Source organism: Siphateles boraxobius, unplaced genomic scaffold (genome assembly GCF_051911475.1).
Source record: "Siphateles boraxobius isolate OS27281-9 unplaced genomic scaffold, OSU_SipBor_1 24, whole genome shotgun sequence".
Classification (NCBI taxonomy): Eukaryota; Metazoa; Chordata; class Actinopteri; order Cypriniformes; family Leuciscidae; genus Siphateles; species Siphateles boraxobius.
This window is the reverse complement of record NW_027508855.1, coordinates 13,143,289-13,162,670: the sequence shown is the minus strand read 5'-3', so window position 1 is coordinate 13,162,670 and position 19,382 is coordinate 13,143,289. Positions and strand designations below refer to the sequence as shown.

Here is a 19,382-nt window from a genome sequence, read left to right as displayed (position 1 = left end):
ACTTGGTATTGAGAAACGGCCTCGATCTCCACGTCGGAGAAGTTTATCTTCTTTGCCGTCTTCCGTGTGTTCATGGCGTAAAATGAGGGCGTGGGGGAACCGGAGACTTGAATATATAGGGGCGTGTTATTCTAATGACGATTATTTTCAGCCGCGGCATTTATCATGGGCAGGTATTGCGTACACCTGGATTTCAAAGGTACGCACAGCTTCATTAAATCAGGCGGTGAGAGGAGTGTAAGCATAATCTTACGCCAACATATAGGCCCGTTTCTACGCAAGAATGATAAATGAGGGCCATTGTGTTTCACTCAAACCTGTGAAGGTACTGGACTCTGGATGCAGCAGAGCTTTTTGATGGCGCTGTACAGGTCATCTCTGTTTCCGGTCATGATGCACACGACCAGTTGCACACGGGGCTGAAAACCAGAAGAGAGAACTGATTTACTAACTTCATTTACTTTGGTATTTAGATAATACTTCAATATACTACAAAGTAGAGCTGCACGATTATCACAAAAATCATAATTGCCGATAATTCCCTTGAAATTGTAATTGCGATTATTAATTACGATTATCACAATTTACATTGAATAGGCGTATTATAATACATGTTTACACAAAAATTGTTAACACACACACACACAAGTACTGTCCCCCGTTACTTAACATACACATCAATTGTAAGAATGACTAATAGTAAAGACTACTAATAGATAAACATTAGGACTATGCTAAAGCAATTAAATAGCAGTCCCAAACTAGTTTTTGTTGATACAATGTTGATATGAGCCACCACAGTCATTTAAAAATATAAAAAATAACACAAAGTGAAAATAAAGTGGCATTTTGGGGTTATGGAAACGACAGTTACCATGGTAAATACACAATACTAACAAGAACTGTTAATGAAACAGCTCCTGGTGAATAGAATGAAAATCATACCTGGGTGCAAATCCTTCTCAGCTAACACGTAATTTATTGGTATTTTACTTTTATTTCGTGACTTACTAATTTACATTGTAACGACGTTGCATGCTCGTAGTTTCTTTTGCACTTTATACAGTGAAGCGGTACACAGCGCGCGCCGCCGCATTTGCGCGTGCAATTGAAGAGTGCGCGCTACGAGTACAGTATAACGGCTGACAGGACAGTAAAGTCCGTTTTTCTGAGGTGAAAGTCTTTTTAATTCAGCGTACACTTTCGTCACTGCCTGGTATGTCATATTGTGCAGGGTTTTCTGAAGTAGCCGTGATTCGCCTCTCATAACATAATAGCTTGTTTTCACATGACATCACGTCACTGCGTTGCCATGGCGATACATACAGATGGAGGGCAGGAAGTGACTTAGGAATCACTATAACAAACTCAAAATGCCTATGTTTTGCGTCGTTTATGGTTGCTCAAATCGATCAAACCACGAGGAGTTTTTATCGTGTGCCAAAATTTGTTGTTCATAAGTGGGGAAAATACAAGAAATTGACAGAAAAACATCGGAAAAATTGCCTTGCAAACCTACGTCTGCGGTCGGGAGAAGCCGAATGGGAAAATGCCCGTGTGTGTCAGTGATCACTTCGTCAAAGCTGAGTTTATACAGCTTATGTGTCTGTTTGTGCAACGTACAAGTCTTTGAACTTTGTAAAGTCAAAGTATGTCTGTGAGACGAGGTAGTTCCTGATATCTACCGCCTCAATGGCAGGCAAATCTTTCAATTCAGTTGAAAATCAGTCCTCTTCATAACGTAAGGATCACGTCCAACATATATTTAGATTTTTTGTTTATATATTCATCTTGTTATAGCGTCTAAAGTAGTACAGTACGGACTTTCCTCCATCTCGTCCATTGCGTTCTTCACTTCCTGCCCTCCATCTGAATTTCGCGCGTCAACACAGTCACGTGACTGCAAACAACCTATTATGCTCTAAACACACACGCAGAGTGGATTTTCTTTTGTAATCAAGGCTTTGAACGATTACGTAATCGTGGCATCCGTAATCGTAATCGCGATTAGAAATTCGATTAATTGTGCAGCCCTACTACAAAGCCATAAGAACCACGCTCCTTGGAGATGTTCTTTGAGAGAATAGTAAACTTTTTTCCTTGCAGTTTCGCAAGTCAATCTGTGTAGCTTTCTTCCTCACCTCACTGGTGAGTTGAGAGTGAATGCTCTTGACGAATGTCTCAGTTCGGTCATCCCGTAACTCTACGCGGATGGGCCGCTCAACTCTGATGCCCATTGGTCCGGCTACCCTTGTAAAAGTGTTTACCAGCTCCTCTGCTTGATCGGTTGCCCGCCGGGGAAAGAAAACAGCCCAGCAGTTCAGAGGGACCTGACAGAGAGGAATCATGGGACAGGAGACAGAGAGAGGATGAACTACAACTTGGGTGCAATGTGAATGATTAGGACTTTCAAATTCAATTTTGTCACTTTCAAAACAACAAAAGATAATTTATACAGCATAATTATCTTCTCTTTTACAGTTTAGTCAGAGATTAATTTAGTAGATTCACAAAAAAATGGATAATAAGAGTCATAAATTCAATCAGTCTAGACTGGTCCAGCTGTATGTTTTTGATTTACTAAAACAAACCTGCTCAATAAGAGACATTTGTTCAGGAATCACACTACACTGGTCCAGCTATATGTTTTTGCTTTCACTAAAACAAACAAATTTATTAGAGTTCTCTTTATTCTGAAGTAAAACTACCCTGGTCCAGCAGTATGTTTTTGATTGATTTTTGAACAAAGTGACTCTGGTTTGTTTTAGTCAGACCATACTGGTTCAGCTGATTGTTCTGACTCACAGTGCTGATGGAGGGGTCTCGAACCACCTCTCTGGACCAGTCTACTGACGGAGATGTGACGAAAGAGGTTGCATGTAAGCAGATGGTCTCGCTGGGCAGAGTTCTTCCTTGAGTCTGTGCGGAAACAAAACGTTTAAGTAATTCAAGTTAGCTAAAAGAACACCAATGGATCATGATGAATGAAAAAGACATAAAGCCAATCAATACAGTTAATGCAGTAAGTTAAAAGGGCGAACAACACTGGTGTACACATATATGACCAGTATGTGTCAATATAAGTGATTCTAAAAAAACTACTTGCATTGGATAAAATGAAAAGCTTCATTCTGTTCAGTTGAAACAAAGTTCTCGTTTACTATGCATCTAAAAAAAAAAGGCCCTACACTAAATTCGACTGTCAAATAGAATATGGAGGTGTCCGTTTCTTTTCTCACCACTAGGATCTCCTGGCTGATGCTGAGGCCCCAGCGGCCCAGCTCTGAGAGAGCTTCATTATTGCTGTTGATGTTGTGCAGCAGTTGTTTGAGACTCTGGGTGTGTTGCTCGGCTCCCACATTAATGTGCATGGTCAGATCCTGAAACACAGGGACCAAGAGGGATAGCTCGGTGTGACCCCATCTGAACAGTTTCCAAAATAAAGAGTTCACCCAACTGACTCAATTTGACACTTGTTAATGTGCCAAGATTGTTTGACTGGTGATGGATTCGTACCTTCATGGCTCTAAAATCTTTCCTCATTTTCTCAGGGATGCCAGTCATGAAGGACAGTTCAGGCAGCAGCAGGATTTCACCCGTTATTACCTATTATTGAGAGGAGATAAAATTCACGTTAAAGGGTAACTAAACACTAAAACAACTTTTTTTAGTTAGTGATCTGTTACATTGTTCCACTGATCCCTCTGGAACTCCGCATGTCATAGCCACCCTATCAGATTCATAATTACCAGTGGTGACAAAGTAACTCCACCCATCTAGGTAAGATCTGAACCAATCAAGTACTGTCCCGGAGAGTCCTACCCAATTTTCCAGCCTATCTATAAGTGTTCTATGATCTACACTGTCGAATGCTGCACTGAGATCTAACAGAACCAGAACTGTTATTTTATCCGAATCAGTATTCAGCCGTATATCATTTAAAACTTTAATCAGGGCAGTTTCAGTACTGTAGTGAGGCCGGAAACCTGACTGAAATTGATACCTGAAACATTGATTTGATTTATTGATTGATTGAAAACAACCTTCTCAATGATCTTGGCTATAAAAGGGAGATTAGATACAGGTCTATAGTTGTTCATTATAGATGCATCCTGAGTTCTCTTTTTTAATATGGTCTCAATGGCAGCTGTTTTTAAAGGGAAACTTCACCGATTAGCATTAAGCTTTGTATCAGTAGAAACCCGGTAGTATTTTCAAATGACCATGTCCCCCTGAGACTAGAGATTTCTGTATTATGTGTCTGGAAAAAAACATCAGATGACGCAAACATCTTCATTTAGCATCATCGGAGGCTTTTTTGGCCAGAGGCTAGAGACTACAGCCAGTAGTAGTAGCTAGTTCCGCATGTTTTCAACCCGCCCATAGGGGGTGGGATTTCACTCACAGAATGTAAAAATAGTGTCAGCCATCTTTTTTTTTTAAGCTAAGCTAACAGACTCTTGCTCTGTGGAGAAAGCTTATGCAGAAGGGGATTTTGAAGATCTGGAGAGCGAATCCGATACTCGTGGCTACCTGTACGAACCGCAATACAGCGAGGAACAGTTGCGGATGATGGAGGAACAAGAGGCGGCCGGAGCAGCTGCTGCAGCAGATGTGTGCCTATGGACACAGATTGAGAGTACTATTGCTGTCGCGAATTTCAGCGATGCCATTTTCTTCTGGAAGAAATCTCTGAATCTGCTGAGGAAACTACACCGCCAGCATGTGTAACAGAGCACCCTAGCTTTGATCCACACATGGATCTATCGATCGATCTATCTATCTATCTATCTATCTATCTATCTATCTATCTATCTATCTATCAGTTTCGAGTCAACTAGTAGCCTAGTTGTATAATTTCTTCCGATACTGCACTGTGCTTATTAACCTAGCCATCTAAAAAGCATCATGCTCAAACAGTGCAATAAATTTTCTACTCCCCTAAAGGAAGAAATACGTAGCCCACAACATGACTCAGTTGTGCAATACTGCTGCTTAATTTTTATTAAAACAATTTTTAAATAGAACTTGTAGCAACATTTTTAATTATTCAGCACCATTCAATGAATGAAATTTAAAGTGAAAAATAAAAAACAAAATTATAATCCCAGTGCCAAATACTGGATGTAACACAAAACTCTATGTAGTCATAACTTAAATAAGTATAACCTAACATAAAAATGATGGTATCTTCATTATAAAATGTACAATAAAACACAGTAAAATAAGAAATTCACAAATTAAACTCTTATTATCAGCTTTGCTTTGTTGCTGTCTTGGGGGAGTTTCTCACGCTTTTGAATTGTTTCCCGCAATGTTTATTGTTGCGGCACACTTTTATTCTTGGCACTCGTCGCCTGTATAAAATCAGCATACTCCTTTCCATGATGCTTCTGAAAGCATTTAATCAAGTTCATGGTGTTGAAGCTTCCAACGATGCTGCCACCTCTTGAAACGCTTACATTGCATAAATTGCACTCGGCTTTGTTTTTTTCTTCCGTGAGTTTAAAATAACTCAAGAAAATAACCCACCCCGAAACGTGATTGGCTATTTTTTTAGAAGCAATTGGGTGGGTTTTGTTGTGAAAATCTGGCAACCCTGCGTGACTCATGCTGCTCATCTGCTCTTTACGACATGTCTCTCAGGTGTTTTTAAGACAGTTTAGCACTAAGGTCCGTGATCGTATAGGATCGGATTATACTCCTGATTATAATCCAGTGATTTTGGCCAGTATCGGACTAATACCGATACTGCACAACGGATCGGCACACCCAGGGTCCAAAATTAACTTTTTGGTTCACCTGCCAAGGGGATTGGTAGATTAAAAAATCCACCAGCCAAGCATATTTTTACCGGCCAAAATAATAAACAGCCTTTTTGTGTCACATATACATTCATTTCAGTACATTTAATTGAGATAAGGTATTATGCTGAATGAATAAGAGTACATAGAAGTCAAAACAGAGCAACAAATAGTAAGACATGGAAGATGTGAGCATGGAACTTGTGCTCATAACATTTGAAGGTTTTGTAAAACTATCAGATACTTTACCGAAAGTTTTTAAAAAATTACCGATTAATACTATCAGTAAACGGTTTAGAAGTAAAAAAAAATATATATATATATATATATATATATATATATATATATATATATATATGTTTTTTGCTTTTTTGTTTGTTTGCTGCATGGTTAAAAAAAAACAGTATATAGCCTATATTTGTTAAATCACGGGGTGCGTTGACGCGCAACCACACGCGCCTAAAGACATATTTCGCTGAGCAAGCAAAATGAAGCAAGCGAAAAGTAGCAGCTAGTGTGTGGAACCTTTTCGACAGAAAGTCGAATATGCTACGCGGTATTAAAATACAGCAGTAGGCCTAGTGCAAGTAGAATGCAGTATCACTTGCTAATCAAGCAAATGAAAAGCGCTTTCACAGTTGGCCACTCTAGCGGGACGTCATCTCTGAATTCCCAGAACATCTGTGCCATCGGAGACCCATACTAACCCCACATCATGAAGACATGTTACTTTTTTTTAAGTAAAAACTAGACAAGCTGTGGATTGAGGTAGGCCTGCTATTTTTATTTGACGAAAAAAAGTAGTCTGATGAAGAAAAAAAAGCTGTTTTTTCAAAGCTTTAAACTGATTCAGTGTTTTCTTTTTGTCATCTTAATTTCTTAATTATTTAAGTTAAAAATATATATTTAGTGTAGGTCTATTTTAGTTTTTTTATATATATATTATTTCATTCTGTTTTTCTCTATTGTCACTGTCAGAAATGCTGCAGGTGCGTGAAAATTTGATGTGAATCATCTAGTCTAGAAGGCACCAACTTCTAAAATAATTTCAAATTTCTACTAAATAAATTACCCAATTTAAATACACATTCAGCTTTCCAGCGGTGAAATATCCCTTTTTAAGACGTTGGGAAAATGCCTGATTGCAGAGGACTATTAACTATTTGCTGTAGATCGATTACTGTCAAGTTAAAAATTATTTTAAAAAAGTCTGATGGCAGTATGTCGAGACAGCAAAAGTGGAAGCTTTAAGATGTCGAACTGTTTCTTCTAGGGATTTTTGATCAATTGTATTAAAATGCGACATAGTAAAAACAAGTTATGTCTTGGTGGTCGTAGTGACGGTACAGAGTCCTTGTTAGACTTTGTAGTTCTGATGGTCCGTCTAATACTTATATTTTTTTCACACAAAAGACACACAAATTCATTACATTTCACAGTGGATATAAATTCTGATGCTATTTGCTGTATTGGATTTGTAAGCTTGTCGACCATGACAAATAGAGTGCAGTTATTGTTGATGTTGTTTATCATTCCCGATAAATATTGCTGTCTGGCCCTGCATAACTCATTGTTGAAGCTACCAAGGCTTTGTTTATAGATGTCATAGTTTGAATTTGAAGTTTAGTGTTCCGCCACTTACGTTCTGCTTTCCTACATTCTCTTTTAAGGGTGATTACCATCATGGTGGTTCTCCATGGTGTCAAAATCTACCTCATTGTTTTTATGAGGAGCCATTTTATCATGAGACTGGTTAGTATGTGATGGAAAAACTACACTACCATTCATAAGTTTAGAGTTGATAAGAATATTTAAAGCTTTTAGTAGAAAACAAGCATCTTATCCTCTTCAATGGTGAATTCATTTGATGAAAAAAACAGTAAAAATATAATATTGTTATATATTAAATGCATTTCATTTAAAATAACTTTTCTATTTTAATATAATTTAAAATATAATTTATTCCTATGATGGCAAAGCTGATTTCTTTTAGCAGTCATTACTTCAGTCACATGATCCTTCAGAAATCATTTTAAAATACTGGTTTGTTGCTCAAGAAACATTTCTTATTATTACATTTATTTAAAATCTTTTGTAACATTATAAATGTATTTACCTTCTCGTCTGATCAATTTAATGCATCATTGCTGAATAAAAATATTTATTTCTTAAAATAAAATCTCAATGACCCCAAACATTTGAACAGTAGTGTATATGATTGGTACATTTTCTCAATTCACCTTTTATCGACAAGCATGGTAAATAGCTATAAAAATGCAGACCCTGCCTACTAGTTACCAGGCCAAATGAATTACTATTAAATGTACAGCACCCAATGACACCACTAGATGACAGCGTGGAGTGTGAATTTAGTCAGGCCTGTGAAACACGTTATTCAAACAACCACTGACTAACATGCAGCTGTCAGTCATTTCTAAAATATTTAAAAACTCAAAACATTATAAGCAAACAAAAAATCATCTACTTCTAGTCCAACAATCCTGATATGCATTATATATCACCTTTCCTCCTGGTTTGGACCTCTCTTTTGGACGATGGATGAGCAGTGGTTGGTCCAGTTCCTTTATGGTAATGCCATAGTTCTTACTGTGCATACAAAAAGCTAATTAGAAAATCGACACAACAAACAATAAAACTGTAATGTATCGCTTTAAACCAACAGATATCTGTCATAATGGGCTACAATTTACGAATGCAAGGACATTCACAATGTCATTTGTGTCATATAATCCAGTTATACAATTTACTGTCCAGCTGTAGTGTCTTTTGCATGCATTCTGGACTTAAATCAGAGAAGTGGGTTTCCCACATTGCAAATGAACCTGTAATAATCGACAAACGTGGTCACAGATCCGTCAGCCAAGGTGAAGGTGTCTTTAGGAGACTTTGCCCACTCAATGTCATCGATTCGGTAAGTGCGGTTGTTATAGCGAGTGATGACGATTGAACCGACAAACTCCTTTGTGCATTCGTCCTGAAAACTCTCACGACTTCCTTGGTAAATCAGGTTCCTACGGCAGACAAACAGGTATTTGGAGACAGCAGGGTAAAGCAGTTGACATCATTGCACTGAATTTTGCAAACTGATTATAGTGATTATGAGCCTAAAGTTTAGCATGCATTTGAGTGGGGGTTTTTTTACAGATGAGATGTGATCCAAAACCTAGTGAGCTGCCTTTCTGTCTACACAGTCGGCTGCTTTCTAAGGCCTCATTCACACTAACAGCGATTAAATTGCTGTTAGGAACTCTGAATAAATTTGACCAATTGTCTCTGACATTCATATTGCCTAAAATGTCCAACTCTCAATGAAAATGAATGTTACAAAAGCATCCTAACTGATATGGAAGTTCATACGCAGGCCAATTTATTATTATTATTATTATTTTTAATAAAATTGTATTATTATTTTAATAAAATTTCCTTTTATACGTTTTATTCCATTTCAGCATAAAATGCTATCCACTGGCATAACCAGAGTAGTTAAAAGTACAACACACAATAAATAAGTTCTAGCAGCACAGTTAGAAAAACTATACAAGTATAGGTATGCAATATAAAAAATAAAATAAAAAAAATTCTCTATATTTTGTGGGATTTTATCGATAATGATATTTAGATCAGATAGAGAGCGCGTGAAGTGGTAGGGGGGCGGGGGGAAGTTTGGGAGTGAGAGAGAGCGCGTGAATGAAGCCTTGTTTGTACTCGACGCATCCGCACGGGCGCAAAAGTGCGCGTGGCAAAAATGACGCCATTGCGGTCGTCATTGCGGAAGACCCCATTGCGCCTGGCGGTGTGCACGGCACTTTTTGACATCGCCCGCGGCACCGCATCCGAAGATGTACGACTTCGAGCCGAATCTGGCCGAGGACATACGGCTTATCACACCGGCACCCAGTTTGTGGGTCTAGTAGTTGCTTAAATTTACGAAATGAGTCAACAATAGCAGACATATGCCCTTTTAATTAAGGTCCATGTTTTATAAAAAATTCTCGAAACTAAATGAAAATGTTTTAGTGAATTTAGAAAATATGTAGCTAAGTTATTGTTAATTTAGTTGCATATGTTATATATGTTCTCAGATTCATTTATTTTGTTCTAATGTAACAAGTAGCCTTATAATCTCAAGATTTACAAGGTTTATCTCAAGTGTAGCCTACTAAAATAAACATTCACCTGTGTACCTTACTTCTCATCGCTGATTCATGGTGGTTTAGAGGGCAATTACTCCGAGTCACCTCCTGTCGTTTCAAAGAATAGTACAACGATGAGCGTGTCAAGTATAAACGCCTCGTCCGTTTGGGGAGGTGCGTGCAGGCAGCGGTGGCTCGCGCTGCAGAGCCAGGCAAAAGTATAAACTAGGCTTGAGGGAGAGAGAGCGCGAGAGGTACGGGTGAGAGAGAGAGAGAGAGAGAGAGAGAGAGAGAGAGAGACGAGCGAGAGGTAGTGCTGCGCAAATGCGCTACGGCGCTCTGCAATCAAATATGATTTTAAATAGGCTTAGTAGAAAAAAAAACGTTTTTTTTTCGAAAATCAATGTGTGGCGGTCAGGGTTGATATTGTGGCGGGCCGCCACAAATAAATGAACGTATGGGAAACCCTGCCCACCCCCAAATCATTCTAGCCGGTTATTGGCTGAAACAGTTTGTTATGTTTCGTGGTGCGGGTTAGCCTAGTTTGTTTTTGTTGCTGTTTGTGGAGCCTGGGGTGTCTGCAGAGACCGCGTTTTTTTTACAGTGCGTTCAGGGGACAGGCTAGCGGATAATGAAGAGATGTTTGCTGTATGTCACAAAAAATGTTTTGGCCTAAAAAACGTGTGACATCGCTTAGAGCTCCTTTCATTAGTTTAAAATGATTTTGACCTTTTATGGGAATTTTTAAAACATTTTTGTAACCTAATTAAATGTATGAATCATTTTTTGTGTCAAATTCTTACATGTAATCAAATTAAATTAGAATAATACGACACAATAGGGCTGCTACCAATCAAATGAAATCAGTATCAACAAAATTCATCTTTGCAATGCAGAGGAAACAGAAGCTGCACCTGAGGTGGCATTTAGATGTATTCTAATGCAGCTCCGTGGGGACATGAATGCATTTAAACTGCAGTTACAAATGCAAAAATAGTGTTTTGATGTTTTAGACATAAAGCATTGAATATTAGTATTTTTGTGGAACAAAGTATGGAACTGACAAATCGGTAATGGCTTTACACATGTGGACATGTGAATGAGTAATTACACTTATCAAACTCACATGATATCCAGCACAGAGTCGTTTCGCAGCACCTTATGTGAGATGTCCACAAGGAGGTAGAGGCCACCATCAGTGTGCTTGATACTGGTGGAATATCCAGGCCACACCTGAAGTCTGATAGACAAACATTTACAAACACAGTTAGATACAAACAGTCACCAGGGCCCAGAACAGAGAATAAGTATGCAAACCATTATTGTAAGTGGTGCTGATCCGATTCACATGTGTCTGGTAATCATAGGGCAGGTGGAAAAATACAGAAGCTTAAGTCTAGATTTATTCAATGTGAAATCAAACAATGTGGAGCACAGCAATTTAAGTTGGAATGTAATCGAGGACAATCAGGTTGGTGCAAAATACCTGTGTTTGCCGAGAACCACAACAGCGTTGGGGTCATAATGGTTCCTGCCCACTAGTTTCAGCCCCAGTAATTTCATCACTCTGGAGCGGGAGAGAAAGAAGGAGAGGAAAGTTAGAGATGTCAGAGCTGACTGTCAACAAGACATTGCAGCTCCGACTTGTCTCATACGCACAGAAAAAGTGGAGCAATAATCCACAGGGCTTAACAATACGGCCTGTTTCACAACGCTTGTTCATGTGGTGCGCAAGCGAACAGCTTAACTACAACAGCAGGCTCACGCTGTGTTTTCACACTGGCAGCGTTTCCCAATACAATACTGAATATTTACTTTAATAATGGCCATAAATTATCAAATGGTTATTGGTAGGATGGGGGGGTGATGAAATAACATTTACATTCAAATTGTCATTATATTATTCAAATTGTCATTCAAGTTGTCAATTAATATATTATATTATTGAATATTCTGGTTTCAATACCAATTTCAAAATATCTCAAAATCAACAGCATGTGCAAGAACCAGTGATGTTATTGTTAACTAAAACTATTTAGAACTATAATTATTTGTTTTCATTAAGGCGAGACACTACAGGTGAATAGGGTATTTTTTTTAACTAGCAGATATCACCATAAAACTTTGCCAGTTGATTACCTAGATTAAGATGAGAAAAAAATGTATTACAAGTTTTCTGTAATTTAATGTTTAAATATGCAAATGAGGCATTGTCTAATTAAATATGCGCTATTTTGCATATATTTTAAAAAACAAAATCTGAGTATTGGACAAAGCCAGGTTCAAAATATTTTTTTCATTGAGTTCACATATTAGATGGGGAAAAAATTACAGAGGGATTTATGGATATCTACTTTCGTTATCCTGTAAATCAGAATATACTGTCAATAGCCTTAAAAAAATGATTTGCCATGTTTTTTGGAATAAAATGTTATAAAAATCAGGCTAGGAATAATATATTTACAAATCCCTCAGTAAATGACATCATAATATAACTAGGTAAAATACTGTAAAGTTTGGTGTATATAGGTGCTACTGAACTGGAGATTTCGAGAGTAAGAGAGAACAGTCATTTTGAGAAAACGGGCTTTAAAGATTTATCATCAGCCAATGAGATTGCGCATTTAGAGTAAAATCCCCCCTTTTACTTTCACGATTGGTTGGTGATAAAAAGGAAATGACCATATTTGGATCCGACATTATTGTTCAGGAGAGAGAGAGCTTTCTAACGGTGTGTGCGATGACAGGGTGCGGATCGCGGAGCAGAGGAATTATTTATAACGACAACTTTTGATGAATTTATGAGAAATCTACAGACGCAAACTGACAAAGTGTAGTAAAATAAAGACCTAAATGTATATTGCGGACTTTTTTCCACCACAAGTCTGAAAGAAGACATGTTATTGAAGACAAATATCCCAAAATCTCAAAATTGACCAGTGAAAAAAAAAACGATGTTTGTGTCTCGCCTTGAACAAAATAAAGCTGAATTAATTTAAATTTTAGATGAAAAACAAACTTAGAAATGTTGCTTTGGCAACTAACAAATAAAAACAGCTTAAGTATATGTACTAAAATTAATTAAAAAAAAATTTTGTTTTAAGAAAAATACAAACAAATGCAAATTGGGCATGTTTCCATCATGTTTTTTGAGCGGATGTTGGTAACCTAGTATAACCCTGATTAGTCACATGGGTTTAATGTCCGCTACATCAGATTTCATTTCGGCAAATCCATTTCCATCTCCTATTATTCGCATTAACTTTTTTCCCACAAGTCAAAAACCACCTCAAGCAAGCGTAAAAACTTTTTGTAAATTAAAGGATTTTTTTTGGTAAACTTGAAAATACTTTTTCAATCGTATAGTCACAAGATGTAAAACAATATGGGCCTTAACATGATTTCAGTGTGATAAAATCACTTACTAACTTATATATATAGTTACATACAATTCATGACATGACATGTCATGACGACCTAACATGTGAAAACTGAAATGCTTCAAAAATAACAATTTAAACAACTTTACAGCTAAAACAAAATCATACTTGTGATTTTATAAATTATCATACATTTATCACTTGTGCCATTAAAGACTCCAAAAATTGGCCGAATAATTTTCTATTGTAAATGCCTCACTGTAACCGTTTAGCCTTTCGAAGACTAAATATATTTTGGTGGTAATCAACAATGCCAGAAATGCTGTCGAATGAGTTTAACTTTATTGAACCTATAATTTTGGTTTAACACTGAATGGAACCCATTGTCTTCATTTCTCTTCGGGCTGCTACGTCACGCGGCCCGTAATGCGATTGCTCTTTTTCATTTTCCAAAATTGCTTGATGAACCCCATCTCTGATCTTTAAAAGACGCAGTGGAGGGAAAAGGAGTGAGGCAGGCGAGCAGCCTCTCAGGAGCATGTTTTCACTCCTGGCTATCAAGAGCAAACAGGGTGTTCAGTCCCCACCGAGACCGCAGCTAATTGTAGATTTCAAACATGGTTGACTTCAGACAGGCCCAGTGCAGACTCCAGGACAACACACAAGGGAATCCACTGAGTGATATGACTGCTAAGGGTTTTGTTTTACAAGAGAAAAGTTCTCTCTGTAACAGAGATGGAAGAATCATGCCTAGTGAAAACACAGAGAGACCTTATGGCGCTTTTCCATTACCAGTATCAGCTCAACTCGACTTGACTCGCCTCGCCTCGGCTTGGCACGCTTTTCGCTCCGTTTTCCATAACAGATAGTACCTCCCCAATAGTACCTGGTCGTCATAGCGACGCCACAGGAACTACGCGACACACACCCGCTACCCACACACACACACAGGAATGGAGGAAATCGAGTGTATGCTGTTTTTGATCCTCGGGATGTGGCTGTTTCTCACAACAAGAAGACAAAAGTTGTTTCAGGAGAGGCTGAGGGCAGCAAAACGAAACACTGCTGAAAAAAACAGCTCCGTGAATAGTGACGATTCTCTCTGACCAATCCGCAGTCTGCAGTGTTTTTACGTCACATTTTAGTAGGGCTGTAGTACTCGAGTCCAGTCTTGGACTCGAGTCCGGACTCGAGACCGTTTTTCTATGATCTCGGACTTGTCTCGGTCTCGGCCACTGATCTTGCCAAATATGGCTTTTGGTCTCGACCGAGTCCAGGTGTCTTTATTGTGTTTCCAGTAAGTACACATAAAAGCCATTTATATGCGCGCAGTTTATTTGCCGTTTATGAGCCGCGATTGCGCCAGAACCAGCCAGTCATCGAGATAATTCAGCACGCGCACTCCTCGGAGTCTGGTGACACACTGGCTGCGTGGCGTGTCCGTTTTTATTTCGGCTCCCATGTTAACAGGTTAGAGCTTGCAGACTGCCTGGGTGCGCAGAAAACGCGTGCATGCTAGAAATAGAACCGACGCCTATTTTTCACGCGACAGGCAAGCGTGTTGGAAGCGTTTCCAGGCAAAATAGAATAGGAAAAGATGTTAATGTTATTTTGTACACGAATACATATTAATAAATTACATTTTGATGGTTGAAAGTCTAGGTTTTGACATAAATTCAGATATAAATATGATTTAAAAATAAATAAATAAATAGTTATCAATTTTCAAATATTGCACCCGTCAATACAGAACGAAATAGTCTGTAGTCTATTTTGCTGTCAATACTGCTGACAGTGTCTTTAGGCTTTATATTTATGCTTAACATGACTATAGGGCTTCCACAACTCTCTCCCATATGTCGAACAAGGGTGATCCGTTTCAGCAGCGCCACGTCAGACACGTTTCTGGTGTGCAAAGACACAGAAAACGCGCCGCAGCAGACTGGATCCAATGCAGCAAAGATATTTAAAGGCTAAAGTCAATAGTATAGCCTATTGGCTATGTTGTATCCCCAGAAAATCAGCAGTGAACTCCATCTCCGATCGGCGCACAGGGATAAAAATAAATAAATAAATGGCCTATAACGCACATCGGCAAACCTGACCTATTAGGCTACTACTGTAACCTAAAATGTTTCCATTTCGTTTTGAATTTTGTTTAAAAGTAGACATTATAAGCTTTCTATGTATTTCTCTTGTTTGTGAGGCAAGTAAGCCTAGCCTATACGCCGAGTTTCGATTCATTTATGAGACGAGCTCCAAGAGATCGCATCGGCGGTTCCACGTCCTCCTGATTATGTCTGCTATATTTGCTTCTTATTTATTAATGCCAGGCAATTTGTAAATGAAACAGTGATTAAAATTAAGATACAATTTATACAAAACGAAATTTAATTTAAACAAAGGCTTTCTGCAAAACAAAACTTAATAAAGTGGTCAAAATCATGTCTGACCCATCTTATGATCCTATCTTACTCATGGTGTTCACTTTTTATATAATCAACATAGATTAATAGGTATAGGGTATTTAAAGTGGTTTACCGCAATACTGCGGGAATATCTTGCTTTTCAACTTCAGTTACAAAAAATCCATACCGCCCCTGCCCTAGTCTTGAGAATCCTGATATTATACAGATAGAAGAAGAGAATACACACTTCCTTAGAACCACATTGTAGAATGGGATACACAGGTCAGAGCTGGGCGGCAGAATCTTTGTCAACTGGATCTTGATGTCAATCTCTTGATTGTCAGTTTTTCTTTCAGCTTTAAGATGAACAACCTGTCACACAGCAAAGCCAAAGTAAACTTGGGAAATGAGGAATGTTTAAAGTGGTAAATAACAACATCTAACATGCATACAAACCTCTTCAAGACGTTTTGGCAGATAGAGGATAGATCCGTCAAAAGCCACCACCTCTCCCGTGGTAGGCCGATGTTCCTTCATCATACCGAAGCGCATACCGATAGACTCAATGTTCGGCCTGAAATTCAATAGCCGATCATTCACTTAATTAATTATGTGTTCTAAAGGAAATGCTGCAAATCATAATTATTAAATCAATAATGGTCACAATATAGGCCATGCACTAAAATGTCTACTTTATTCTGACAGGCAGGGGCAAACAACTTGTTTCCTTTAAATAATGCATATGAAAAACCCATGTTTAAATTCAGTTCGCTGGCCATTACTGATCTGGAACAGTCAATATCAGACTGCATTGGCTCTGAAAACTGGTTGAAGTAACTCCTGAAGTTTGTGTTTATGTTTCCAAAGGGATACATTATAAGTGTCCTACTGTGACAGTGATGTTAGCTACTTTACAAAAAATCTGGTACAAAAAAAAAAGCTTTTGTCCTCCCTCTGGTCATGGGACTTCAATATGGAAGCCACCATATGGAGGGACCACCATCTGAATCACTACATATGTCAGATATGACAACATTACGTAAGGTTGAAGTCTTTATCTAAAGTGAGAGTACAACATTTTAAACATTTGTCAAAAGTACAATTCAGATCTCTGTGTAAAACCGTTTAAAGGTTAATTATAGTTAATAAGCAAATTAGTCCCCGCCTTAACTAAATCATAAAGTTAGCAACTGAACTCTCTACTTTTAATGGAACCGACCAAATTACATCGCTACTTCTGAGTACCGATTCACATTTAATCAATCGATGCCAAATTTCGGTACCTGAGAACGCATCTGGGTGCGAGAGTAAGACTATTTAAATACGAATCCTGCATGTTCTGCGTGTCTCTGTGTGAATGAGTGGCTCAGACGCGCGGTTTCATTTACCACACACACACTGAAGCATGCGCAACGCTCACGGTGTTTTTCAGCCTCTGCAGTCTCACTATATGAGAACATGAATGCATTTACAACTGAAGAATTTGCTCATGGTTTGTGTGAAAGCATATTAAAAACACCACATAGACATATAAACAACATTAAAAACTTGATTATAACCACAGGGGGTCTTTAAGACTCACGTAAATGTAACATGGTACTGAAACACAGCATCATTTTTGCAGCAGATGGGAATGTAGTTTGATCCGATGGACACAGGACTGCCTTTGGTTCCTATTTTCTGCAGAGGCTCCCTGAAGAACACATTGTAGGAGAGACACATGAGCTTGTACCAACTGGTTGGGTTGATTTGTTGTAAAGAACTGCACCAAGCAAGCAATCAATTTGCAAATTAGGCAGAGTTGTGTCACAATTCAGCTAGAATATATATATATATATATATATATATATATATATATATATATATATATATATATATATAAAATTTAAAACTAACATACTCTATTTTTATTATCAGCCTTAATAACAGTTAATATTTTTGTGGATTGTTTGATGGATAGTCAGTACAAATGAACAATTGTATTAATTTCAACTCTCCCTTTTGATCAATAAAATTATTAATTTCTTAAAAAAAATGTATATCTTACTGACCCCAACCTTTGAACGTTGTATATACTGCAAATTACAAACGACTTGTTTACTTGCTTGATGATACAAAATTACAATCAGAGGTGACTGAAAGAATTCATACTTCACTGTCTCAATTTTCACTTCAACTTTAGGGGGTGTTCCAGGAACAATCGGAGCTTCTTCAGAGATGGAGGCAGCAGACGCCAAAGAGAAAGGGGCAGCAATGGGAGACATAGGGCCTGATGGGCCAATCGGTCCACGACCTACACCTATATGAGGCAATGCTGCTCTGCCAACACCAACAAATCCTCTGCCCAGGAAACTGTAAATGCAAAAAAGTGAAACTCAAGAGACCAGCATTTCGATATATTTCAATATTCATATTTTAAAGGGATAGTAAAAAATCTTGCATTTATTCATCCTCATGTCGTTCCAAACCATATGACTTTCTTTCCTCAATGATGCAAAATTACAAACTCCAAAAAGACAACATAAATCCCATTAAATTATCATAAAGGTAATCCATACGGCTTAACTTGTCTGAAGCCATATGACAGCTTTGTGTGATGAACAGACCAAATTTTAAGTTCTTATTCACTTACAATCTTCTCCAAACTTCCAGAAAAAGTCATGCAGGTTTGAAATTAGAGGTCGACTGATTCATCGGTTTTGCCAATATATCGGTGCCGATAGTTGATTGGTGGAACTATCGTTATCGGCAAAAATCCACACCGATAGTTTTTCCAGGTTGCGTCCATTGCTGGAGCGACTGTGAAGGTGCACTCTCATTACACAGTACGAGAGCGCTGAGAAGAGACTGCTGGTATTATAAAGAGCGAGAGCGGCCTCTAGCGGACAAATAACAAACTATCACTGGCTGAGTTGTTTACGTTAACGTGAGGCTGCGCGTAGCACGGAGAGAACACGCAGCACAGAGAGCGCTGACACTTCAGGTGCGCATTTAAAACACCGACAACGAAGCGGTATCAATACAGAATACTGAAGTACATATTGCCATATCATTATAAAGTAATTAATTTGTTGACTAGATGCTGCATCAGCAGAGAAAGAACAGCAGTTTGCCGTCGAGGCTGTGAGGACTCTAACATTAGTACATCAAGCGGTTAAAACAATGTGACAAAAACACACGCAGACCTGACCCAAATGTTTTATGGCGCAATTTTTACCATCTATTTGCATTAGTTTATATCCAGCTGGTCATTTTTATGCATTCATTAGCCGACGAAGTTGCATATTTAAAGCTAGTGACGTGATTGCTTTCTCAACATTGATATGTTCATGCAGCTGACAGAAACAAACAAATCAGAAACGCGTTCGAATTAAGTTCTTTTTTTATCACTAAAATAATCTGGTTATTTTGATTAGATAATCATCAAGTGTTCTAAAATAGAAGCAAATAAAGTGAGAGACTATACATAGGCTATATACGTATATACGTAATATAGGTTTAAATTAAATTTTAATGGCCATCATTAAGCTTGACTTTATGGAATTATATGAAATGGTAACACTTTACAATAAGATTACATTTTTAACATTAACTAAGGTTAATAAAAGTTGTAGAAGTATTATTCATTGTTAGTTT

General features: G+C 38.0%; 1 protein-coding gene across 2 annotated transcripts in view; it reads right to left on the bottom strand.

Moving 5' to 3' along the window:
• The window catches only part of piwil2 (piwi-like RNA-mediated gene silencing 2), a 36,178-nt gene that overhangs the window by 10,718 nt on the left and 6,078 nt on the right, over nucleotides 1-19,382 (bottom strand). The window contains exons 5-17 of one of the 2 annotated variants that reach the window (XM_077241527.1): nucleotides 17,898-18,098; nucleotides 17,329-17,439; nucleotides 16,203-16,320; nucleotides 15,994-16,118; nucleotides 11,445-11,525; nucleotides 11,085-11,198; nucleotides 8,648-8,836; nucleotides 8,327-8,411; nucleotides 3,517-3,606; nucleotides 3,240-3,380; nucleotides 2,806-2,919; nucleotides 2,142-2,330; nucleotides 318-419 (exon numbers count right to left, since the gene is read on the bottom strand). In XM_077241527.1, the coding sequence (XP_077097642.1) occupies nucleotides 318-419; nucleotides 2,142-2,330; nucleotides 2,806-2,919; nucleotides 3,240-3,380; nucleotides 3,517-3,606; nucleotides 8,327-8,411; nucleotides 8,648-8,836; nucleotides 11,085-11,198; nucleotides 11,445-11,525; nucleotides 15,994-16,118; nucleotides 16,203-16,320; nucleotides 17,329-17,439; nucleotides 17,898-18,098 (1,660 nt within the window). The remainder of the gene's footprint in view (nucleotides 1-317; nucleotides 420-2,141; nucleotides 2,331-2,805; nucleotides 2,920-3,239; nucleotides 3,381-3,516; nucleotides 3,607-8,326; nucleotides 8,412-8,647; nucleotides 8,837-11,084; nucleotides 11,199-11,444; nucleotides 11,526-15,993; nucleotides 16,119-16,202; nucleotides 16,321-17,328; nucleotides 17,440-17,897; nucleotides 18,099-19,382) is intronic. The other variant, XM_077241528.1, reaches the window with a different exon arrangement.